Source organism: Gorilla gorilla, chromosome 4, assembly GCF_029281585.2.
Source record: "Gorilla gorilla gorilla isolate KB3781 chromosome 4, NHGRI_mGorGor1-v2.1_pri, whole genome shotgun sequence".
In the NCBI taxonomy this organism is placed as follows: domain Eukaryota; kingdom Metazoa; phylum Chordata; class Mammalia; order Primates; family Hominidae; genus Gorilla; species Gorilla gorilla.
The window spans coordinates 40,820,876-40,848,096 of record NC_073228.2 but is presented as its reverse complement, the minus strand read 5'-3'; the positions used below and the strand labels follow the sequence as shown (position 1 = coordinate 40,848,096).

Genomic DNA, 27,221 nt, shown 5'->3' with positions numbered 1-27,221 from the left:
CCTCCTCTCCCTCTCCCTCTCCCCACGGTCTCCCTCTCCCTCTCTTTCCATGCTCTCCCTCTGATGCCGAGCCGAAGCTGGACTGTGCTGCTGCCATCTCGGCTCGCTGCAGCCTCCCTGCCTGGTTCTCCTGCCTCAGCCTGCCGAGTGCCTGCAATTGCGGGCGCGCGCCGCCACGCCTGACTGGTTTTCGTGTTTTTTTTGGTGGAGACGGGGTTTCGCTGTGTTGGCCGGGCTGGTCTCCAGCTCCTGGCCGCGAGTGATCCGCCAGCCTCAGCCTCCCGAGGTGCTGGGATTGCAGACGGAGTCTGGTTCACTCAGTGCTCAATGGTGCCCAGGCTGGAGTGCAGTGGCGTGATCTCGGCTCGCTGCAACCTCCACCTCCCAGCCACCTGCCTTGGCCTCCCAAGGTGCCGAGAGTGCAGCCTCTGCCCGGCCGCCACCCCGTCTGGGAAGTGAGGAGCGTCTCTGCCTGGCCGCCCATCGTCTGGGACGTGAGGAGCCCCTCTGCCTGGCTGCCCAGTCTGGAAAATGAGGAGCGTCTCTGCCCGGCCGCCATCCCATCTAGGAAGTGAGGAGCGCCTCTTCCCGGCCGCCATCCCATCTAGGAAGTGAGGAGCGTCTCTGCCCAGCCGCCCATTGTCTGAGATGTGGGGAGCGCCTCTGCCCCGTTGCCCTGTCTGGGATGTGAGGAGCGCCTCTGCCTGGCCGCGACCCCGTCTGGGAGGTGAGGAGCGTCTCTGCCCGGCCGCCCCGTCTGAGAAGTGAGGAGACCCTCCGCCTGGCAACTGCCCCGTCTGAGAAGTGAGGAGCCCCTCCGCCCGGCAGCCACCCCGTCTGGGAAGTGAGGAGCCCCTCCGCCCGGCAGCCACCCCATCTGGGAAGTGAGGAGCATCTCCGCCCGGCAGCCACCCCATCCGGGAGGGAGGTGGGGGTCAGCCCCCGCCAGGCCAGCCGCCCCGTCCGGGAGGGAGGTGGGGGGGTCAGCCCCCCGCCTGGCCAGCCGCCCAGTCCGGGAGGGAGGTGGGGGGGGTCAGCCCCCCGCCCGGCCAGCCGCCCAGTCCGGGAGGGAGGTGGGGGGGTCAGCCCCCCGCCCGGCCAGCCACCCCGTCCGGGAGGGAGGTGGGGGGGTCAGCCCCCCGCCCGGCCAGCCACCCCCTCCGGGAGGTGAGGGGCGCCTCTGCCCAGCCGCCCCTACTGGGAAGTGAGGAGCCCCTCTGCCCGGCCAGCCGCCCCGTCTGGGAGGGAGGTGGGGGGGGGGTCAGCCCCCCGCCCGGCCAGCCGCCCCGTCTGGGAGGTGAGGGGCGCCTCTGCCCGGCCGCCCCTACTGGGAAGTGAGGAGCCCCTCTGCCCGGCCACCACCCCGTCTGGGAGGTGTACCCAACAGCTCATTGAGAACGGGCCATGATGACAATGGCGGTTTTGTGGAACAGAAAGAGGGGAAAGGTGGGGAAAAGATTGAGAAATCGGATGGTTGCCGTGTCTGTGTAGAAAGAGGTAAACATGGGAGACTTTTCATTTTGTTCTGTACTAAGAAAAGTTCTTCTGCCTTGGGATCCTGTTGATCTGTGACCTTACCCCCAACCCTGTGCTCTCTGAAACATGTGCTGTGTCCACTCAGGGTTAAATGGATTAAGGGCGGTGCAAGATGTGCTTTGTTAAACAGATGCTTGAAGGCAGCATGCTCGTTAAGAGTCATCACCACTGCCTAATCTCAAGTACCCAGGGACATAAACACTGCAGAAGGCCGCAGGGTCCTCTGCCTAGGAAAACCAGAGACCTTTGTTCACTTGTTTATCTGCTGACCTTCCCTCCACTATTGTCCTATGACCCTGCCAAATCCCCCTCTGTGAGAAACACCCAAGAATGATCAATTAAAAAAAAAAAAAAAAGTTAACTGCAGTAAGACTGGTTTAAACTGGGTTAGTTCATGTGGTAAAGGTCAAAGGACATCAGTTATTTACAAGTTCATTATCATTTTTAAGAAAGCTAAAGCAATTTTGGTGGCATGAATGGAAACAGTGCCTTGAAAAGGGGAGATAAAGGTTGAACGATCTGGCCTCACACAGGGTGACCATTTGTTTGGTTCCCACATTTCCAGGATGTGGGACTTTCAATGGTAAAACCAGGACAGTTCCAGGCAAATCAGGATGACTTGTTACCCTACTACCACATAATCTGAAGTATCCCCAGAATACAGTGACCAGGATATCAAAGAATTAAATCACTGGGATACACCATGAGAGAAATGGTTGAAGCAACTATGGCTCCTTGGTATGCCTTAGAGATAAACTAGAACGAAGGGTTCTATTGTGGAGAAAAAAGATGTCATTAGAACAAGGATTAGAATTATTCTGTGTAGCTTTAAAAAGCAAAACTTTCCAGACTCCCAGAAGCAAATTAAAAAGGCAAAACTAAGACCAAAAGATAAAAGTTGGAGGAAGGAAATTTTGGTTCAATAAAGACACTATTCTAGTAATTTGAGATACTAAGAAATGAAACTGCTTCCTTTTTCATTTCCTTTTTCTTTTTCAAGCCAGATTTTAGGCAGAGAGAAATTCCTTACTGAGTCAGAGAATATCCAAGCACCAGTTATGTTAAAACAGAAATTATAAGAAATTAATATAGAGGAGGGAGCCCAACCTCGAATGTCTCTTTCAACTTTATAAGCCCATGATCCTATGCACTTATACTTTCAGTTACAGAGGCATTTCTTATCTAATTACTAAATTTATATCCACATGAAGTTTCTCACTGGCCTTTTTTTTTGTTGTTGTATTTGCTTTCCACCAGGAGGTAGGCAAAATAAAGAGTTAAACACCAACTCAGTGATCTTATCTCGAATTATAAACGTCAGCTCTTCAAACTGCCCCTTAATAATTCTAAGGAAGCGGAAATGACAGAAGAAACCAAATGAAAACACACCCTTAAACATAAAGCTGTAGAACAGGTGAAGGTTATAAATACTCACCCATGCCAGATTTACCATCTGGGTATGTGTAGACTTGCCCATTGTTTTTGATAATCGGGAGATTAGAAGGTAAAGGAGCGACTTCTTCCTCACTCTCTTCGGAGCTGGAGCTGCTGCTTGTGTCCTCACTGCAGCTATCATAACCGTCAAACATCCCGAAAGAATCTCTTCTTTTCCTTTCAGATCGTGAAGAATGTTCAGTCTTTGAAGTAAGAGAAACCAGTGACACATGACACAACACTCATACACACCCCCTAAAAGACCCTAGCACAAATTCTGGTAAATGAGATTTGATAAATGAAAACGCAGCCCTGAGAAATAACCATTTTCTTTTTTTTTTTTTTCTTTTTTTTAAAATGCTTTGAGACAGAGTCTCGCTCTGTCACCCAGGCTGGAGTGCAGTGGCACAATCTTGGGTCACTGCAACCTCCACCTCCCGCACTCAGATGATCCTCCCACCTTGGCCTCCTGAGTAGCTGGGACTACAGGCAAGTGCCACCATCCCATAAACATTTTTGTGTTTTTTTTGTAGAGATGGGGTTCTGCCATGTTGCCCAGGCTGGTCTTTAATTCCTCGTCTCAAGCAATCTGCCCACCCAAGCCTCCCAGAGTGCTCGGATTATGGATGTGAGCCACCTCCCTGCCTCAAGGGATGTCCTGCCTCTGCATCCCAAAGCACTGGGATGACAGGTGTGAGCCAGTGTGCCTCGCCCAGATTTCTTTTTTCTTTTTAATTATGGGATGGGCGTGGTGGCTCATGCCTATATTCCTAGCACTTTTTTTTTGAGACTGGGTCTCACTCTGTTGTCCAGGCTGGAGTGCAGTGGCACAATCTCGGCTCACTGCAACCTCTGCCTCCTGGGTTCAAGTGATTCTCCTGCCTCAGTCTCCTGAGTAGCTGTGATTACAGGCGCATGCCACCACACCCAGCTAATTTTCGTATTTTTAGTAGAGACAGGGTTTTGCCATGTTGGCCAGGCTGTTCTCAAACTGCTGAACTCAGGTGATCCGCCCACCTCGGCCTCCCAAAGTGCTGAGATTACAGGCGTGAGGCACCGCACCCAGCCTTATCCTAGCACTTTGGGAGGCCGAGGTGGGAGGATAGCTTGAGCCCAGGAGTTTGAGACCAGCCTGGGCAACATGGTGAGACTCCCACTCTACCAAAAAAAAAAAAAAAAAAACAAAAAAACCAAACCAAACAAAAAAACCATATAAAAATAATTGTGGGCCAGGCATGGTGGCTCACTCCTATAATCCCAGCACTTTGGGAGGCCGAGGTGGTCAGAGGAGTTTGAGGAGTTGAGGAGTTTGAGACCAGCCTGGGCAACATGACGAAACCCTGACTCTACAAAAAATACAAAAATTAGCTGAGTGTGGTGGCACGCATCTGTAGTCCCAGCTATGTGGGAGGATCACTAGAGCCTGGGAGGTGGAGGTTGCAGTGAGTTGAGATCATGCCACTGCACTCCAGCCTGCGTGACAGAGAGAGACCATGTCTCAAAAATAAAATAAAATAAAATAAAAATCGTGGTGAAATATACATAACAAACATGATTTTTAAATTTGCCTTTCATCTCTAAAACTAAACTTCTCGACCAATTTGGAGTATCCAGAAAATATGGATGCTTTTTTTTCCTTTCTTTTTTTGATGACAGAGTCTCACTCTGTCACCCAGGCTGGAGTGCAGTGGTATGATCTCAGTTCACTGCAATCTCCATCTCCCAGACTCATGTGATTCTTGTGCCTCAGTCTCCCGAGTAGGTGGGACTACAGGTGAGTGCCAACATGCCCAGCTACCTTTTGTACTTTTAGTAGAGATGGGGTTTTGCTATGTTGGTGAGGATGGTATTGAACTCCTGGCCTCAAGTGATCGCCTGCCTTGGCTTCCCAAAGTGCTGGGATTACAGGTGTGAGGCACCGCACCCAGCCAACACACAGACATTTTAAAAAATTGCTTTGGGCTGGGCGTGGTGACTCACGCCTGTAATCCCAGTACTTCGGGAGGCCGAGGCAGGCGGATCACAAGATCAGGAGATCGAGACCATCCTGGCTAACACGGTGAAACCCCGTCTCTACTAAAAATACAAAAAATTAGTTGGGTGTGGTGGCAGGTGCCTGTAGTCCCAGCTACTGGGGAGGATGAGGCAGGAGAATGGTATGAACCTGGGAGGCGGAGCTTGCAGTGAGCTGAGATTGAACCACTGCATTCCAGCCTGGGTGACAGAGCGAGACTCTGTCTCCAAAAAAAAAAAAAAAAAAAAATTGCTTTGCTGGCTGGGCATGGTGGCTCGCATCTGTAATCCTAGTACTTTGAGAAGTCAAGGCTGGTGGATTGCTTGAGCCCAGGAGTTCAAGACTAGCCTGGGCAAGATGGCAAAACTGCATCTCTACAAAAAATACAAAAATTAGCCAAGTGTGGTGGCTTGCACCTGTGGTCCCAGCTACTTGGGAGGCTGAAGTAGGAGGATAGCTTGACCTCAGGAGGTCGAGGCTGCAATGAGCCACGATCGTGCCCCTGCACTTCAGCTTGGGTGACTGAGTGAGACCCTGTCTCAAACTCAAAACCAAGAACCACTTTGCTTGATACTTTATCATGTTGGAAAAGAAAAAAAAAAATCACTGCTAAGAGCTCTGAAGGGTCTAACAGAAAATTTTGCCTTTCAGCTGGGTGCAGTGGCTCACGCCTGTAATCCCAGTACTTTGGGAGGCTGAGGCGGGGAGATCGCCTGAGGTCAGGAGTTTGAGACCAGCCTAGTCCACGTGGGGAAATCCCATCTCTACTAAAAATATATACAAATTAGCTGAGCGTGGTGGTGCATGCCTGTAGTCCCAGCTACTTGGGAGGCTGAGGCATGAGAATCGCTTGAACCCAGGAGGCAGAGGTTGCAGTCAGCCAAGATTGCACCACTGCACTCCAGCCTGGGCAACAGAGCAAGATGCTGTCTCAAGAAAAAAAAAAAAAAGGAAATTTTACCTTTTACAATTTTAAGATGGCAAATATTTCAAAAATTGTAGGAGATAATATTTCTACATATATATTTATTCAGTTTTTAAAAAAACATAAACAATGGTTTAAAACCCAACCCAATTTTCTCAAGCTAAACAGTATTTCCTCAGAAAACCAAATACCACATGTTCTCACTTATAAGTGGGAGCTAAATGATGAGAACACATGGACACATAGAGGGAACAGCAGACACTGGGGCCTATTGGAGGGTAGAGGGTGGGAGGAGGGAGAGGACCAGGAAAAATAACGAATGAGTACTAGGCTACTAGGCTTAGTATCTGGGTGATGAAATAATCTGTTCAACAAACCCCCATGACACACACATTTACCCACGTAGCAAACCTGCACATGTACCCACGAACTTAAAATAGAAGTATTAAAAAAAATTTCCTTTTCAAAGAAAAATACAAAGAAGTTATATCATCTTTAGTGAATGCTAGTCTTATGTCTCCTCCAAGATGTTGCCTCATTCAAACCACGAAAAAAAAAAAACCAAGAAAAAACTAATATTGCTACTCTAACCATTTCCAAAATAAATTCCATCTACAGGCTTTGTGAGAAGTGAAAAGAAAATAGGAGACAATAAAAAGGACAAAAAAAAAAAAATGGGAGGCTGGGTGCGGTGGGTCACGCCTGTAATTCCAGCACTTTGGGAGGCTGAGGTCAGGAGTTTGAGACCAGCCTGGCCAATATGGCGAAACCCCACCTCTACTAAAAATACAAAAAAAAAAATTAGCCGGGAGCAGTGGTAGGCGCCCGTAATCCCAGCTACTCGGGAGGCTGAGGCGGGGAGAAATGCTTGAACTCGGGAGGCAGAGATTGCAGTGAGCTGAGATGGCGCCACTGTACTCCAGCCTGGGTGACAGAGTAAGAGTCCTTCTCGGGGGTGGGTGGATGGGAAAAGGGAAAGGTATCTCAAATGCAAAATAAAAACAGGAGACGGGCCACTGGCTGAGGCCCAGCTCATGTCCCTAAACCTAACAAATAAACAAACAACAGAAAAAAAAAAAACCAAGAAAAAGAAAAAACAAATGGGCCAGGTGCAGTGTCTCACGCCTGTAATCCCAGCACTCTGGGAGGCCGAGGCTGGAGGACTGCCTGAGCCCAGGAGTTCAAGACCAATCTGGGCAACATAGGGAGACCCTATCTCTACTAAACAAACAAACAAGAAAACAAAACCAAACCATTACAAAACATTAAGTGAGTTATAACCAGAGAGATGAAAACTATCAACTCAAGAATCTTTGAGATTTGGCACCTATCCTTTTTCTTTTGCTACACAGATAGTTTTTTTTTTATCCTGTCACACTACACTTTAAGCTAAAATTTTTTTTTTCCTGGCTAGTCTACCTTCTTTTTGGTATTAAATGACCACAAAACAAAGCTAGTATTACATGACCAGTAACAAGGCTGAAATCTGTTGTCCAAAGTTTGACAAGATAAAACCATCCACATGTCATTGTCAGGTATTAAACATTTGCATTGAGACAGGAAACTAATTTTCAGTTGTATCAGGTGCAGCTATGAAAGCTACAAAAACTGATTTCTTAGTCCACACAATGGAAATATTACATTACCAAAGAAGTTCCCTTGGGAGGTTATATACACGTTCTAATAATGTTGCCACAGCCCAGGCATTTTTAGTATACTTTTTTTTTTTTTTTTTTTTTTTGAGACAGAGTCTTGCTCTGTCACCCACGCTGGAGTGCAGTGGCGCAATCTTGGCTCACTGCAAGCTCCGCCTCCTGGGTTCACGCCATTCTCCTGCCTCAGCATCCCAAGTAGATGGGATTACAGGCGCCCACCACCACGCCCGGCTAATTTTTTGTATTTTTAGTAGAGATGGGATTTCACCTCGTTAACCAGGATGGTCTCCATCTCCTGACCTCATGATCCCCGTCTCGGCCTCCCAAAATGCTGGGATTACAGGCGTGAGCCACCACGCCCAGCCAGTATACTTTTTTAGTACTGCCTTTTAGATACAATTTTAAAAAGAAAAACCTATCATTTGTGGTCACTTCAGAATTATTCCTCCTGTTCCCTGCATCAGTCTTCCCTAGCTTGGTCATCTAACCTGATTCAGCAGATTTGGTTCTGAATAACTTTTAGGTATTTCTATAAATCAAAGGTATCTTCAAAGAATCAAGATTTGCTACAATCAGAAGATCTAAAAGATAAAGTGAGACCTTGAAGGCAATACAAAAGAAAAGTTCTAACAGCACTTTGAACTGACAAAGTGGAAGGGAATGGGACAACCACATTTAGATACAGTGTGGTGTTATGAACACAGAATTCTGACAAACATGGGTTAAGACTCAACTTTGATACTTGTTAGCTGTGAACTTGTGCAAGTTATGGGTTTCTTCTCTTACTCATTCGACATTTATCAAGTATTTGTGAGTCTCATAGTAACCAAGGCTAAAGACAGAAGAGCATACAAAGCAGACAATATCCATGGTTTTCAGGAAGACTGTAAGCTACTGGTAGGAGGAAACCAAGCAAGGCTGTGTGAGGGCAGAGTCACTCAAGCAGGGGCGATTAGCTGAGATTCAGCAGTGAGGAACAATCTCAGTGAGGTAAGACCATGAGGACAAAAAGGCAGCCACTTAAACATCTGATGCTGGCATATTCTAGGCAAAGGAAAGCGCAAGACGAGGGCTTTTGGGCTAGAATAAACTTAGCACACTCAGAGGCCAGTGTGGCTGGCACCCAGTGTGAAAGGTATGGGAGATGAGGTCAGAGGATGTAGGGGCCAGATTATGAGGGCCCTTGTAGGCCAGGGTAAGAAACTGATTTTTTTCCTGGAGGCGATGGGAAGACATTATGAACTATTTATCACAGAGCCTGCTCTACACATTTAATAAACACTGGCTAGATTTTACGTTCTAATAGAGTCATACAGCTCACCTCCATTTGGAGGCGACCTTCTATACTCATAGTTTTCTTTTTTGTTTTTTGAGACAGTCTTGCTCTGTTGCCCAGGTTGGAGTGCAGTGGCACAATCTCAGCTCACTGCAACCTCCGCCTCCTGAGATCAAGCGATTCTTCTGCCTCAGCCTCTCGAGTAGCTGGGACTACAGGCGCCTGCCACCACGCCAGGCTAACTTTTGTATTTTTAGTAGAGATGGGGTTTCGCCATGTTGGTCAGGCTGGTCTCGAACTCCTGACCTTGTGATCTGCCCGCCTTGGCCTCCCAAGGTGCTAGGATTACAGGTGTGAGCCACCAGCCCGGCCAGACCTTTTATATCCATAGTTTTCATATAGGCTTGTCTACTATTAATATATAGCCAACTTGGTTAGCAGCTAATGTAAGATTATTGACCCTTAAATGTCAACCCAGAATATCTTATTCTGACTCTATTTTCAGGGAATATAGCCTTAAAATTTCAGGAGGTCAATGACTACAGATATTTTGTTTTCAATAATTACAAGCTGTTAGTATTTTTTTTAAAAAGTACCATGGTCAAAGATGTTTGGGAAATTTTCCTCACGTCAAGGTCTTCTGGAGACTTTAATATGCTTATGAACATTATAGTGATTAAAGAGGAATATACACTATGCAGTCTTTTCTAGAGTTATCTTTTAGGACTGTTTTAGAGAAATGTTCTCTGATCTTTTCCATGGTCCTAGCACACACAGAAAATGATCATCTGCACAACACAAGGGGAATAAACCCCTGGATGCACCCAGCCTAAGGCCTCTGACTGTCCTAAGTACTGCAGGAATGAATACCTGGACATACTCCTAATCTAAGGAACACTAGTTGGTAAGCTTTATTCTATTTAGGCAATGTGGTTTTCTGAAGTGATTTTTTTTTTGTACTTTTTCCCCCTTGCAAACTCTACAGTGACTTATCTAAGTTTTTTTTTTAATATACATTAGGATAGAATACCAGTGAACTAAATATTAATATATAAACTATAATTGATTTACCCTATGTAAAACTTACCTTTTATTTACGATGAGGGCACTTAACTGGAAACTCCTACATTAGACCAAAACCCCTGAAAGGGCCTGCAACTTCACTAAAAGGATGAGTGAGAAAGAAGTTGATTATACTCAAAAGACCTACGAGGGAGCATTTCAGGTCCATGCTCTCGGTGAAGAGGCTTCTCTGGGATTTTGTAATCACAGGCCTGACCTCATGAGTTAAGTCTGAGGTTGAAATTTTCTCTTCCCTCTATGGTCAGGGAACTCCCAGGCCAAGAAATTAAAGTGGTTCCAGGCTACCAGTGCCCTTTGATACCTAGCAGAAGCAAATCTAAATTAGATCAGGAAATAAGTCACCTACCATTCAGGCCTTTCAGCATTCCCACCAATTTTATCAAGTATGAGCGCACGATCAAATAGCAAACATAATAAGTAATCCACCATGAGCAAGCATCAGCAGAAACTGATTAAGAATCCCCAATACTTTGGGCATTGGAATTGACAGAGACAGAACATAAAACAAGCATTATGAGTTGTTTAATAAGAAAAATATTATTGAAAAATAAGCAATATAAAACAAACACCAACTTATTAGACATGGCTAAAGAGAATTAAAAAATGGAAGATACATGATAAACACTCAAAATGCAGCAAAGAAAAACAGAAAACTGGAAAACAAGATGTCAAAATAAGAGAACAGAATGTAAAGATCCAATAAAAGTCTAATAAGAATTCTTAAAGGAGCGAGTGTGGAGAATGGAGAAAGGCAATGTTGAATTAGATACTGGCTAAGAATTCTGCAGAAATGAGAACATGAATTAGGCCAGGCACAGTGGCTCATGTCTATAATCCCAGAACTGTGGGAGACCAAGGCAGGAGGACTGCTTGAGGCCAGGAGTTCGAGACCAGCCTGAGCAACAAAGTGTGACACTGCCTCTACAAAAAAATAAAAATAAAAAAAATTAGGCAGCTGTGGTGGTATGTGCTTGTGGTCCCAGCTACTCAGGAGGCTGAGATGAGAGGATCACTTGAGCACAGGAGATTCAGTCTGCAGTGAGGTGCAATCACAATTGCTCCACTGCACTCCAGCCTAGGTGACAGAGCGAGACCTTCCCTCACCAAAAAAAAAAAAAAAAAAAAAAAAGTGAGGGAGAGAGCGAGAACATGAATTCACAGATAAAACTATAATGTAAATTAAGCACAACAAAAAGGTATCCACATCTAAACAGACCATAGTAAAACCGCAGAACATCAAAGGAAAGATATTAAAAAGCAACCAATCACCACAGTGAAGCTCAGCAGTCAACAAGCTCTACTCAGGTAGACAGTCTAATCAGGTGCTTAGTACCTAACCATTAAGGCCTCTAAGTATATGAAAGGACAAAACAAATCTCCAGGAAAGATGCATCTATAGGAAACAGAAGAAAAGCAAACAGCATAAGAAAATGCTAAAAAAAATTACGAATTCTTCAGAGATGTAAGAATAGGATACTATCAGAGAACAAGATAGACCTTGGAATTTAAAAACAAAAATGGCAAAACAAATTCAATAAATGGATGATAAAGTCAAGGAAATCTTTCAAAAAGCGAGTGTGTGTGTATACATGAGACAAAAGGCTAGGCAACAAGAAAGAAAAAAATAAGAATTCAACCTAGAAGATCCAAAATCCAATTAAGAGATATTCAAGAAAGAGAAAACAGATGGGAACAAAGTTACATAAAAGAAAAAAACAAAACAAAACAAATTTCCAAGACCAAAATGGGGCATCCATATTTAAAGAGACCATATAAGCCCAGCTTAATGATTTAAAAAAAAATTTATACCAACATGCATCATTATAACAATTCAGAACTCTGCCAATACTGGTATTAAAAGCTTCGGCACTATGCTACACAAAAAGAGAAGGGAATCAAAATATCAGTGGACTTCTCAACAGCAAGACTGATCAATGTATTGCCTTCAGATTTCTAAAAATTCTTACCAGAAAATCTATACTCAAAGCTTCAAGTGAAAATAAATGAAACTAAAAATAGAAAAAAGGAAAAAAAATGAAAACAAAGTTGGTTTTTTGAGATCAATAAAACTGATAAACCTCAAATCAGAGATAGGAAAAACAAACAAAAAAAAGAAGACACAAATATCCCAATATCATAAATGAAAGAAGTAACAAGGCCAGGTGTGATGGCTCATGCCTGTAATTCCAGCACTCTGGGAGGCCGAGGTGGGTAGATCACCTGAGGTCGTCAGGAGTTCGAGACCAACCTTGCCAATGTAGCAAAACCCCATCTCTACTAAAAATACAAGTATTAGCTGGGTGTAGTGGCATGCACCTGTAATCCCAGCGACTCAGGAGGCTGAGAAAGGAAAATCGCTTGAACCCGGGAGACAGAGGTTGCAGTGAGCTGAGATTGCACCATTGCACTCCAGCTTGGGCCACAGAGGAGAGACTTTGTCCCCCTCTCCAAAAAGAAAAAAAAAAAAAAAAGTAACATTACTGCAGATTCTACAGATATTAAAATATTAAAAAGACTATATTATCAACAACCTTATGACATTAAATTTGACAACTTGGATGAAATGGACAAATTCCTTCAGAGACATAGAACCAAATGTCACTCATAAAGAAACATACCTGAATAATCCTGTATCTACTGAAAAAACTAAATTTGTTAAAGATCTTCGCACAAATGAAACTCTAGGCTCAAATGGCTTTACTGGGGAATTCTACTTAGGAAATACTACAGACTTTATACCAACTTTTCTTTTTGTTTTTTGAGACGAAGTTTCGCTCTTGTCGCCCAGGCTGGAGCGCAATGGTGCAATCTCGGCTCACCGCAACCTCTGCCTCCCAGGTTCAAGCAATTCTCCTGCCTCAGCCTCCCAAGTAGCTGGGATTACAGGCATATACCACCACGCCTGGCTAATTTTTTTTGTATTTTCAGTAGAGATGGAGTTTCTCCATGTTGGTTAGGTTGGTCTCGAACTCCTGACCTCAGGTGATCTGCCCACCTCGGCCTCCCAAAGTGCTGGGATTACAGGCATGAGCCACCGCGCCCAGCCTATATATCAACTTTTCTAGAATACTGAATAGGATGAAACAGTTTCCAAACTCAATCCACTAGGCCAGTATTACTTTGATCCCCAAGCCAGATAAAGCAATTAGAAGAAAACTACAGAATAAATATCATGAATATAGGATGCAATTTTTTTTTTTTCTTTTGAGACAGAGTCTCACTGTGTTGTCCAGGCTGGAGTGCAGCGGTGACATCTTGGCTCACTGTGACTTCCGCCTCCTGGGTTCAAGCTATTCTCGTGCCTTAGCCTCCTGAGTAGCTGGGATTACAGGCATGTGCCATCATACCCAGCTAATTTTTGTATTTTTAGTAGAGATGGGGTTACACCACGTTGGCCAGGCTGGACTCGAACTCCTGACCTCAGGTAATCCACCCACCTCAGCCTCCCAAAGTGCTGGAATTACAGGTGTGACCCATTATGCCCAGCTAGATGAAAACATTGTTAACAAAATTTTAGCAAATTGAACCTAACAATATATAAAAAGAACTTAGCATGACGAAGTATGTTCCTTCCAGGAATGTAAAACTAATTCAACATTTGAAAATCAATAAATTCACCACATTAACAGACCAAAGAGGAGCCATATAATCACCTTGAAATATGCAGAAAATGCACTTGACAAAAATCTAACATTGATTCCTGAAAAATATTCTTAGCAAACTAGGAAGAAATTTCCTCACCTGATAAAGAGCATTTAGGAAAATCCTAATGCTAGCATCATACTTAATGGTGAAAGGCTGCCTATGTTCCCCCATAAGGCTGGACACAGGGTGAGTATGTCTGCTTTGGTCACTTTTGTTCAACATTGTACTAGAGGTTCTAACAAGTGCAATAAGGCACAAAAAACAAAGGAATCCATATTCGAAAAGGAGTAAATGCATCTTTATTCCCAGGCAAAATAATTATCTATGTAGAAAATCTTGATGGTATCTATGAAAAGCTATTGGGACTAATAAGTGAATGCAGCAAAACTGGAAGACACAGTATTAATATACAAAAATTTGTTGTGTTTCTATATACTAGCAACAAACAACTAGAAACGGAAACTTTAAAACACTATTTACAATACTGTCAAAAATTATGAAACAATTGGGGACAAATCTGGTAAAAGATGTGCAAGACTGGTATCTTGAAAATGACAAAATGTTGCTTAAAGATTTTTAAAAAGGTCCAAATAAGTGGAAAGACGTACTATGTTCATGGATCAGAAAAATTAACATTATTAAAATGTCAGTCCTTCCCAAATTGATTTATGATTTAACACAATCCAATGAGAATCACAGCAGATTTTTGGGTAAAAATCAAAAGCTCGTTCTAAAATTCATATGGAACTGCAAAGGCTCTAGAATAGCCAAAGCAAATTTCAGAAGAACAAAGTTAAGACTAAAGCCTCCTGACTCCAAGATATATTATAAAGCTACAGTATGAAGACAGTAGGGTTTTAGCATGAATATAGACAAAAAGATCAATGAAACAGAATAAGAGTCCATAAATAGACCTCTATCTATCGGTCTCTCTCTATATGTATGTCTATTTATGGGTATATATGGGTCTATATATAGATATCTATAGATACGTATAGAGTGTATATATATATATCTATAGATTTACATACCTATAGATATGTCAATATCTATATAGATATCTACAGAATCTATATATATCTATAGATTCACATATCTCTACCTATAGATATCTATATCCCCAGTGTTTTGTTCACACTGCTTTGTTCACACTATGTAATGACACTATGTTTTTGTTTTTATTTTTTGAGATGAGGTCTCACCCTGTTGCCCAGGCTGGAGTGCAGTGGCATGATCTCAGCTCACTGCAACCTTCACCTCCCGGGTTCAAGCGATTCTCCTGCCTCAGCCTCCTGAGTGGCTAGGATTACAGGTGTGTGCCACTATGCCTAGCTAATTTTTTATTTTTAGTAGAGACAGGGTTTCACCATGTTGGCCAGGCTGGTCTCAAACACCTGGCCTCAAGTCATCTGCCCGCCTCAGCTTTCCAAAGTGCTGGGATTACAGGCATGAGCCGCTGCGTCTGGCCTATGTTTTTTATGCCACTTTGTGCATTGCTCATCAAGGTTAGTCTTGTTCATCTTCCGGCCCTCCAAGCATGTGGCACAGTTCAATGGTGTGGCACAAGGCCCGAGGCAGGGAGGCCTCTGCTGCCCTCACAGGCCTACCTCCATCACCTCTCTCTGTTTGCTTATATATCTATAGATATATATGGTCAACTGATTTTTGACAAAGCTGAAAAGGCAATTTAGTGGAGAAAAAAAAATAGTCTTTGAACGAATGGTGCTGGAAGAATTAAAACATTCATATGCCAAAATACCACTTTGATCCATACCTCACATCATATATAAAAATCAACTGAAAGTAGTTCATAGGCCTAAATGTAAGTTAACGTAAGAGTTCTATAAAACTTCTGGGAAAAATATTAACAACCTTGCGTTAAGCAAGAAGTTTTTAGCTATGACAAAAAAAATATAACCCATAAAGGAAAAAAAATTCGGCCGGGCACGGTGGCTCATGCCTGTAATCTCAGCACCTGGGAGGCCGAGGCGGGCAATCACCTGAGGTCAGTAGTTCAAGACCAGTCTGGCCAACATAATAAAACCCTGTCTCTACAAAAATACAAAAATTAGCTGGGCATGATGGCAGGTGCCTGTAATCTCAGCTACTTGGGAGGTTGAGGTGGAAGAATTGCTTGACCCCAGGAGGCAGAGGTTGCAGTGAGCCAAGATCGTGCCATTGCACTCCAGCCTGGGTGATGGTGTGAGACTCTGTCTCAAAAAAAAAAAAAGAAAAAAAAAAATTTCATAAACTACATTTTGTCAAAATGAAGCATTTCTGCTCTTTGAAAGACAATGTTTAAGAGAATAAGACAAGCACAGACTGGGAAAAATATTTGCAAATCACAGATTTGATAAGGGATTTGTATCTGGAAACATAAAGAAGTATCAAAATTCAATGACTGAAGTAACCCAATTCATAAAAAGAGGCAAAAGATCTAAACAGAAATTCAAAGATATACAGATGGCAAGTAACAACATGAAAAGATGCTCAACATCAGCGGTCACTGAGAAAACACAAATTAAAACCACAAGATACTGTAACACACCTATTAGAATGACTAAAATTTATAAAAGTCCTCTACAGTCAGTGTGGCAAATGGAACTCTCATACATTGTGGATGAGAATGTAAAATGGTACAAGCATGTTGGAAAGCAGGCAGTTTCTTAAAACGTTAAACAACCACCTACCATCCATTCCACTCATATATATCTGCGAGAAATGAAGGCATATACCCATACAAAGACATAAACACCAATGGTCATCATAGCCCCAAACTGGAAACAATTTAAATGCCCGTCAATAAGGGATTACACAAATTGTGGTACGTCCATACAATGATTTCATTTTGCTTCTTGGTAACAAAAAGGAATGAATTATTGATATACACAGCGTGGATAACCTAAGCCAGACCCAAAAACGTCTTACTGTATGACTCTTTTTACAAATGCAAACTAGCCGTATAGTGACAGAAGGCAGATCAGTAATTACCTGGGGATGGGGTGGGGGCCAGGAGTGGAAAAGGGGAGTTATAAAGGAGCATGAAGAAACTTAGAGATGAGGAATATACTATCTAGATTGTGGTGAAGGTTTCATGAGTGTACATCTTATGTTTCTGTGCAGTTTAATTTTGTCAATTTTTACTTCAATAAGGCTGTTAAAAAAAATCTGTAGCCAGCCAAATTATCAACCAAGTCTAATGGTAGAAAATGTATTTTCAGATATGCCCATGAAGCCCCTTCGAAAAACTTAGCTCTCATGTTCACTTTTTTCTCAGGAGATGATTAGAAGATATGTTTCATTATAACATCAAAGTAACCAAGAAAGAGGAAGACAGTTGATTTAGGAACTACATGATTCAGTACAGCACAGAGGTAACGAGAGTTTCTAAAGCAATGATAAAGGGATGTCTCAGCTTTACAGCTGTATAGCGGGTTTAGAGAGCAACCAGACTGTATTAGAAAAAGAAGATGGATGATGGCTCTGGAAGGATTCTAGGAAAAATATGAATCTTTATGTTTGGAGCTTGTTGCAGCAGCATGGGGAAAAAGGCAACAGGCACTTTCAACACTGACTAAATGAAAAAAGTGAACCTATCAGTAACTGCAGGAAACAAAGTTGTATCAGAAAGGAAACAGTACAGTGACTGGCTGGGAAGCTGTAAATACTATTTATGTACTATATAAACACTAGCAATTTAAACAAAACTTGTGATAAAAGTCAATGAAGTGGGCCAGGTATGGTGGCTCATGCCTGTAATCCCAGAACTTTGGGAGGCTGAGGTGGATGGATCACCTAAAGTCAGGAGTTCGAGACCAGCCTGGCTAACATGGTAAAACCCTGTCTCTACTAAAAATACAAAAATTAACTGGGTGTGGTAATGTGCGTCTGTAGTCCCAGCTACTCGGGAGGCAGAGGCAGGAGAACTGCTTGAACTTTGGAGGAGGAGGTTGCAGTGAGCCAAGATCACGCCACCGCACTCCAGCTTGGGCGACCAAGCGAGTCTCCGTCTCAAAAAAAAAAAAAAGTCAATGAACTGGATAAGTGTGAAAACAACGTGGCCCCTCATTTCCCAATGAGATTAAAAAAAACAGATTTTTTTTGGATCAACTTGAATAAAAACAGTTTAGGGGATAGACAGTAAAAGAGCAAATGTCTATTTGTATCAACTAATACACTTTTTATTTTTCATAAAGCTTAATTCATTAAATTTAAATTAATGCCCTTTATTATATGATCATGTCCTTTATTATAAGATCACTTTAAGGATGGTTATAGGTTTTTACCATAAAATACTTAACTTTTTATTTGTAAATTTATAAGTTACAACAATACAAAGAACATCTAGACAACCTTTATCTTGACTGACCAATGATTAACATTTTCTCCCAATTATTCCTCTCTACACGTATATTTTTCCCTCTCAACCATTAATGAATGGTTTACATGCTTTAAGCCCTTTTACCTCTAAATCAGAAGTAGAAGCATAGCTCAGGGTTTTTTCACCTTGGCAATATTACTTTGGGCCAGAAAATGCTTTTTTTGTAGGAGGCTAGCCTGTGCATTATAAGATGTCTAGCATCATTTGTGGCAGTAACACTCGCCTTTATCCCCCAGCGGTGACAACCAAAAATGCATTTAGGCATTGCCAAATGTCCCCTGGAAGCAAAAAAAAAACAAACAAACAAACAAAAAACCAAAAAACAACAACAACAACAACAAAAATCCCAGTTGAGAACTATTGCCTTATCCTTCAATGTGCCTTTCCTAGTAATAAGGATATTCTCTTACATAATCATAGGTCAGCTATCATCTTCAAGAAATTTAACATTAACCCAATACTTTCATCTGATCTACCATCCATCCTCCAGTTTCGTCAACTGACTCAACAACACCCTTTACAAGATCTTCTTTTCTTCTTCAGCCCAGGGTCATATATTTCATTTGTCATGTGCCTTAGTCTTTAATCTAGAGGGAGACCTTATCTTTTTTTATATTTGATGTCTTTTAAGAATGCAGTCCCTTTAAGACTTTTTACCCTTTTTCTATAAATCTATAACTGTTCTCAAAAGTCTTTTTTTCTTAAAGACTTTATTTTTTGAGAAGTAATAACTTTACAGTAAAAGTGAAAATTCAGTAGAGTTCCCATATGGCCCAGTTTCCCCTATTAACGTCTTACATTAGTATTGAACACGCTACAATAAATGAAATACTGATATGTACACTGTCATTAACTAAAGTCTATACTTTTAGTTTTCCTTCATTTTTACTGTTCTTTTCTCTGTTCCAAGATCCCACAGTACATTTAGTCACCCTAAGTCTTCATTATTTAAGTTGTCATACAGCTTCTCTTGGTTGTGAGAATTTCTCAGGTTTTCTTGGTTTTTCATGACCTTGACAGTTTTGAGGAATCTTGGTCAGATATTTTGCTGACTGTTCTATGGGAATTTGTCTGATAGTTTCCTCATTATCAGGCTGGGGTTATGTTTTTGGCAGGTACATGGCAGAGGTAAAGTGTCCTTTGTATCAGAGCATTTCAACAATACACACTAACATGACTTATCAGTGCTGACGTTGAACTTGATCATCTATCTGGTTGAGGTAGTGTTTATCAGGTTTCTCTACTGTGAAGTTACTCTGAATCCTTTCCTAAACTATACTCTTTGGAACAAAGTGACTATGTATACCCCACACTTAAGGAACAGGGAGTTATATACTCCCCTTCTTGAGAGTGGAATGTTCATATTAAGTATTTGGAATTCTTCTGTATAGATTTCCTCTTTTAAAAAATAAAAATTTCCTTGTTTTGGGTTTTAGGTGCCCTCAGGATTATACTTAGGTTGCACTGCATAATTGATGCTATAATTTTCAAGGCATCAAATCCAGAGGCACGAGGTCCATCCGCCCCTTATTGGTGATGTTAATTTTTTTTTTTTCTTTGAGACAGGGTCTCTCAGGCTGCACCCAGGCTGGAGTGCAGTGGCGTGATTTCGGCTCACTGCAACCTCCACCTCTAGGGTTCAAGCAATCCTTTTGCTTCGGCCTCCTGAATAGCTAGGATTACACATGTGCCACCTCACCCAGCTAATTTTTGTACTTTTCGTAGAGACGGAGTTTTGCCATGTTGCCAGGCTGGTCTCAAACTCCTGGCCTCATGTGATCCTCCTGCCTTGGCCTCCCAAAGTGCTGGGATTACAGGTGTGAGCTGCTGCACCTGGCTGGTGTTAATTTTAATGACCTGGTCTAGATATGGTCTGGTTTCTCCACTGTACTTTTACTATTTTCTTTAATAAGCAATCTATGGGGAGACACTTTAAAGATAATGCAAATATTCAGCTTATTAAATTTTCACTCAAGATTTAGGATCCAATGATTCTTGCCCAGTCTCTCACTGTGATGATTTCCCAACCCCAACATTCCCTGCACGTTCACCAGTCAGCGTTCTCTAAGAAACAGCTCTTTTTTCTCTTTTTATTTATTATTGGTATCAACTCATGGATTTCTATTTTTCAATGTTGTATTTTTTTTTGAGATAGCGTCTCGCTGTTGCCCGGGCTGGAGTGCAGTGGTGCTATCCTGGCTCACTGCAACCTCCGCCTCCCGGGTTTAAGCAATTCTTCTGCCTCAGCCTCCCAAGTAGCTGGGATTACAGGTGCCTGCCACCATGCCAGGCTATTTATTTTTTTATTTTTAGTAGAGACGGGTTTCACCATGTTGGCCAGGCTGGTTTCGAACTCCTGACTTCAAGTGATCTGCCCGCCTCGGCTTCGCAAAGTGCTAGGATTACAGGCATGAGCCACCACGCCCAGCCTACTTTTCAAGGTTTTATAACTCGTTATTGTCCTTAATTATCTGGGTGATCATACTGTCCCAGAGTAGGCCAGTGGGAGCCCCTTAAAGCCTACTCCTGTGTCATTCTGACATGCCTCTATCATTTTCTGAGCATTTCTTGCATAATAAGTTACTCCAGGCTTATCTTATAACCATTTCTCTGTCCCAGCCCTGGAACCAAACATTTCTCCTAACAGCCTTGGTATCTTTTAGTGGGGAACGATATAATAAATAAAGATCTAGGTATTCAATGTACTTATTGCTATTTGGGTATCTCTTTGCTTCTGGGCCTTTCCACTGGACAAAGTATACACACATGTATGTGACATATATATACACACATGTATTTTAGAAAATTATGAGTTCACACTTAAATGCCCAACTCCAAGCCATCCCCACAGGGTTTTTTTCTCACTTTCCCACACTTCACATTTGTGTCTTTTTCAACAGAATGCTGGCTCTTAACAAAACCTATCTACTCATTTGCTCAACCCTTTTAGACATTTAAATAGTTACAGAAGCACTACAGCATGACACTACAAAAAAACTGTTGGAGTTTAGTATTTCTTTGCAGTCACTTTTCTCTAGACTGACTACTGAGTATAAAAGTTCCTTGGATTATTTATTTCAATGTGGTTGTTACTGATTTGAAATAAGTTAGAATTGGTTTGCTTTTGGTTTTTAGTCTCCTCCATCATCCTTATTGGATTAATTTCATTTTTTGGGGGACTACTGGGAAGATCACCCTTCTTGCAAAAATAAAGAAATATACAAATAGGTGTAACTCAAAGAAATGTCATTTCTTTCCCTGCCTCACAACCCACCCTGTTAAGCGGGTAACCAACTTTATCACTTTCTGGTTCATTCTTCTTGTGTATATTTTGAAAAAGTAAACAGTGTATGTACAGCTATATATATGTTTTCTTATTTCCATTTCCTTCACAAAAGTCACATACTATATTCCTCTCTCCTGTGTTTTTATTAGTTTAGAAATATACCCTGGAAATCATTCCATTTCAGTGCACTGACATCTTCCTTATTCTTCTTGCAGCTGCATAGTACTCCATTGTGTATGTTTATTCAACAAATCTCTCGTTTCAACATTTAGTTTTCAATGTTTTCCAATTACAAATACGCTGCAGCAAACTTACGTATCTGTGTGTTTATACTGTGCATGGTATACCTCCAGGGTATATTTTTAGAAATGGGATTGCTGGGTAGGATATATGTATTTGTAATTTTGTTAGATATTGCCAAATTCCACTCCAAAGAAATGTAATCATTTGCACCAGCAATATTGAGAGTGCTTGTTTCCCCAGAGGTGCTGGGAATGTATTGTCAAGTGTCTGAATTTTTCCCAAAATGATGGATGAAAAATGGTATGCCAGTATAGTTGTCACTGTCTTTTTTTTTTTTTTTTTAAGCTCTCTATTTGGAAGTAACTTTGAACTTTCAGGAAAGTTAGAAGAATAATACAATGAAGTCCTGTGTACTCTACTCAAACACAACAATTACTAATATTTTGCCCCATATTTTTCTTCTCTAAACACATAGATTTTCTGAATAATTTGAAAGTTACGTATCACAAAATAATTCAATGTGCATTTCCTTGGAATAAAAACATTTTCTTATAACTGGAGCACAGTTATCAGTTTTAGGAAATCTGACAATATATGATACTTTTCCCTAATTCACCATCCACATTCCAACTGACTCAATGTCTTTATAGCACTTCCTCCAAGACCAGGATCACATAAAAATTAAAAAGTCGTATTTATCTCTTTAGTGTCCTTTAATCTGGAAGATTAGTTTTAATTTTTTTTAGATACAGGGTCTCCCTATGTTGCCCAGACTGGACTCGAACTCCTGGTGTCAAGCGATCCTCCCACCACAGCCTCCTGAGTAGCTGGGATTACAGGCGTACACTGACATGTTTCGTTTGAAATTATTTTTGAAGAATGCAAGCAAGCCCCTTCCCCCTTAACAGAATGCTTCTCATTTGAGGTTCATCTGATGTGTCTGTGTCCTTAGGAGACTCTGGTTATGTACCCCATAATATTACATTTGTCCTCAGGAAATTGTAACCAGAGTCACAAGATTCCTATCTGTCTCTCACTGGTAATGTTAATGTTGATTACTTTGTTAAGGTGTAGTCCAGTTTTCCACTGTATACTATGTATTTCTCCTTGCAACCAATAGGCAACCTCAGGGACACACTTTGAAATATGACCACATTGTTTCTCACTGAAATCTCACCGCCATTCTTAAATTTGGCATCTAATGATAACTTGTGCCAAACCAAACATTAATATGATGGCTGCAAAACGATTTCCCAACTCCAGCACTTTTTTATCAGTCAGCAAGAAATCCTGTCATAAACCCCTTTTATTGACATACCTACCTATTCATTATCAGTATGAATTCACTAACTTCTATTTTTTTCCCAGTGGTTTATCATTCACTACTATTCTTATTCTGGGGCTCAAAATATGCCAGATGTGGCCACAACGATGTCCCTGAACTGGTTCTTGTGTCCTCTTTTTTTTTCCTGAGACAGTCTCCCCTTGTTGCCAGTGCAGTGGCGTGATCTCAGCTCACTGCAACCTCTGCCTCCCGGGTTCAAGTGATTCTTGTGCCTCAGCCTGAGTAGCTGGGATTACAGGTGTGCACCAACAAGCCAGGCTAATTTTTGTATTTTTAGTAGAGGCAGGGTTTCACCATATTGACCAGGCTGGTCTCGAACTCCTGGCCTCAAGTGATCTGCCCCACTGAGCCTCCCAAAGTGCTGGGATTACAGGCATGACCCAACATGCCAGACCTCCTGTGTCCTTTTGACATACTTCCATCTTTTTTTTGAGGAATTCCTTACTTTCTTCCTTATCAAGATATTCCAGGCTCATTTTATACCTATGCTGCTCCAGCCCTGAAATCAATAATTTTTCCAAAGAACTCTAGTCCTTATTAGCAAAGAACTGGTATTGAAAGCCAAGATCTGGGCACTTAATGCAGTTCTACAGAGCATTTTTTTTTTTAATGGAGTTCTCAGTCTGTCGCCCAGGCTGGAGTGCAGTGGCATGATCTCGGCTCACTGCAACCTCCGCCTCCCAGGTTCAAGTGATTTTCCTGCTTCAGCTTCTCGAGTAGCTGGGACTACAGGCGTGTGCCACCACGCCCGGCTAATTTTTTGTATTTTTAGTAGAGGCGGGGTTTCACCATGTTAGCCAGGATGGTCTTGATCTCCTGACCTCGTGATCTGCTCGCCTCAGCCTCCCAAAGTGCTGGGATTACAGGCATGAGCCACTGTGCCCGGCCCTAGAGGATTTTTTTGTTATCTTATTTTGTGTGGTTTTATGTGCCTACCTTTTTTCTTCTTTAGGGTTTTTAGTCTTAACTTTCTTCAAAGTTCTTGGCATTGAGAAATTTACATTTACCCTTTATCTGTATGTATGGAAAATTGTGATTTTGCACATGAAGCTTTTCCCCATACATTTAAAATATCTGAGATAGCAAAATGTATCAGTATTTTATTTCATTGTACCTTGATTATGAGTCAGAAAATTTTTTCCTGAAGCATGGTACAGAAAAATTTTCCCGTATTTTTTCCTGGTATTTGTATAGTTTTTATATTTAGATCTAATGTGTCTGGACTTTATTATTATGTATAGCATGAAGAACAGTTCTAATATTTTTTCCAAATGGCTATCTAGTTGCGCCAACATCCTTTATCAAAATGTCCATCTTTATCTCAGTGATTTAAAATACCACTTTAAGTGCTAGGTTTCCATATGTAGTTGTGTCCATTTCTGGATTTCACACTATTTCCCTGGTCTGTTCTTGTGCCAATGTCTTGCTTTCTGAATCATTAAGGGTTTGGAATGTATTCTGATATCTTGCAGAGCTAGATACCCCCTCAAAAATCTTTTAATGTTTTCACATTCTTGCATGTTTATTTTTCCAAGTGCACTTCAAGTATTAGATAGTTCAACTCTATACCAAAAAGTTATCAGTCTTTTTATATTATGATCTCATTAAATTTCTAATTAACTTTGGAAAAAGTGACATTTTGATATGTCTCAAGGACAGTGGATGTCTTTCCATTTGTTCAAGTCTGCTTTGTGTCTTTTGGGAATGTTTTATATAGCCTGCTTCACATAGGTTTTTAACAACGTTTTTAAGGAAGTAAATCCTTAGGAATTTAATTACAGTTTGAGTATTCCTCATCCAAAATGCTTGGGACCAGAAACATTTCAGATTTTGGAATATGTGCATACGCATAATAAGATATCTTGGGGATGAGACCCAAGTCTAAACACGAAATTCACTTGTTTCATATCCAACTTATACACATAGCCTGAAGATAATTTTATACAGTATAAAAAAAATTTTGTGCATCAAGTAAGGTTTGTGTACACTGAACCAGCAGAAAGCAAAGGTGTCACTATCTCAGTTGCCTATGTGGTTATCTGTGGTGTCATGTCCATGCTCAAAGAGTTTCAAATTTTGGAGCATTTTGGACTTCAGGTTTTTGGATTAGGGATGCTCAATCTATGTTTTGTTGTTGCTATTGTAATCTTCTCTTTTGTTGTATTTTCTTAACTGGTTATTTTCTCACTACACAAAGGTTTATTATTTTATATCCTACCTCGCTGAATTGAAGGTAGTTTTGTCATTGATTTTTCTAAGGCTTTCCAGATAAACAATCACTTCACTAACAAATAATCTTTCCTTCTTTTTCCACTGTTATGTCTCTAATTTGTTTTTTGAGACAGGGTCTCACTCTGTCGTCCAGGCTGGAGTGCAGTGGTGCAATCTCGGCTCACTGCAACCTCCGCCTCCAGGGTTCAAGCAATTCTCCCACCTTAGCCTCCTGAGTAGCTGGGACTACAGGCACGTATCACCACACCCAGATAATTTTTTTTTTTATTCTTAGTAGAGACGGGGTTTCACCATGTTGGCCAGGCTGGTCTTGAACTCCTGACCTCAGGTGATCTGCCTGCCTCAGCCTCCCAAAGTGCTGGGATTACAGGTGTGAGTCACTGCACCCGGCCATTTGTTTTCTTTTCTATCTGTATTGGCTCATATTTCCAGTATAATATTAAGTCATGGAGAAAATGGGCATCCTTTATTCTTGATTGTGGTGTTTCTTAATAAGATTCTGGCTTTAGGGTTAAGGCTATGTACATGTGCATATGTGTGTATTCATAAAAATGAAAATATTATATGTTAAGGAAGTATTCATCCATTCCTATTTTCTGAAAAGTTTTTGTTAGGAACAGGTGTTGAATTTTGTCATAGGCTTTTTCGGCTTCTATAAAGAGAACACAACTTTTCTCTTCTGACCGATTAGTATGGTGAACTACATAAATAGATTTCCAAATACTGAATCATCCTTGTATTCCTGGTATGAAACTCACTCATCAAAATGTATTTTTGTAATATGGTGTGAGAAACTGCACAGTAATAGTTTTTCATTAGTATCTATATGTGATAACTCTGTAATTTTCATTTTTTGAGCTATCTTTATCAGGCTAAGAAATCAGTATTACTTTTTTTTTTTTTTTTTGGAGACAGGGTCTTGCTCTATCGCTCAGGCTGGAGTGCAGTGGCACAATCTTGGCTCCCTGCAGCCTCAGCACCCCTTGGGCTCAAGTGATCCTCCCACCCCAGCCTCCCAAGTAGCTGGGACTATAGGCACAGGCCACTGTGCTCAGCTAATTTTTTAGCTGTTTGTAGAGATCAAGTCTCACTACAATTGCCCAGGCCAATCTCAAACTCCTGGGGTCAAGTGATCCTCCTACCTTGGCCTCCCAAAATGCTGGGGTTACAGGCGTGAGCCACTGCGCACAGTCCAGTATTACCCTTACGTCACAAAAATAATTCGCTTTCCATTTTCTAAACTCATGTAGCATTGGGAATATCTGGTCAGGCAGAATTCCCCTGTGAAACCATCTAGGCCTGGTGTTTGGTGGGATGGTTCCTTGACAAATTTTTAGTTCTTCTAGGAAAACTGGTCTTATTTTCTTTTAATCTCTAATGAGGTCAATTTTATTAAACTGTATTTTCCTAAGAAATTATCCATTTCATCTAGGTTTTGAAATGTATTTGTATAGAGGTGTGCAAAATAGTTCTGTATTAAAATAGTTCTCAATTTCCTCTGTATCCAATGTTATTTTCCTGTAGTTATTTCTTAAAATTTCATGTGTGCTTTCTCCCTTTCCCCACTTGGTTAAATTAGCTAGTGATTCATCTATTATGTGACTCTTCCCTCAAGGGTCCAAGATTGATTCATCAACTAGACCTATAGTTTTTCTGTTAACTCATTAACTTCTACTTTTATCTATATTTCCTTCCTTGTGCTTTTGGCTTACTTTGTTCATTTCTGAATTGGGAATTTATTTTCATTTATGTAAGTGTTTAGGGCTATGAATTTTCCTCTGCTCACTGCTTTAAATGTATTCCAGAGATTCTGGTATGTAGTATTATGTAGTGCTTTTCTTATCATCATTTTCCAGAAACTTTGCAATTTGTGTTTCCCTTTTACCCATTAAACTTTTAAAAATTAAGGCATACTGTTGAACACTTATCAAAATACAGGACTTTTCTGTCACTCTAGAAAGCTCCTTCCTGTCCTTTCCCACTCAATCTCTCCCCAGTCCTGAGTTCTATTAGCTTTGGCCAAATTTTGTATATATTTAAGATTTTATATAAATGGCATAAAATCGTATGCATATTTTTGTGTCTAATTTCTTCCAGTCAGCATAGTGTTTCTGAGATTCATTCATGTTACATATATAAATGGTTTCTTTTTACTGCTGAGTAATA

General features: G+C 41.3%; 1 protein-coding gene across 12 annotated transcripts in view; it reads right to left on the bottom strand.

Annotated features, from left to right (window-relative positions):
• Window positions 1-27,221, bottom strand: part of MBTD1 (mbt domain containing 1) — an 85,312-nt gene that overhangs the window by 46,557 nt on the left and 11,534 nt on the right. For all 12 annotated transcript variants that reach the window (XM_063706259.1, XM_055387617.1, XM_019027848.3 and 9 more), the window contains one exon: window positions 2,972-3,173. In XM_063706259.1, the coding sequence (XP_063562329.1) occupies window positions 2,972-3,125 (154 nt within the window). In that variant the 5' untranslated portion in view covers window positions 3,126-3,173. The remainder of the gene's footprint in view (window positions 1-2,971; window positions 3,174-27,221) is intronic.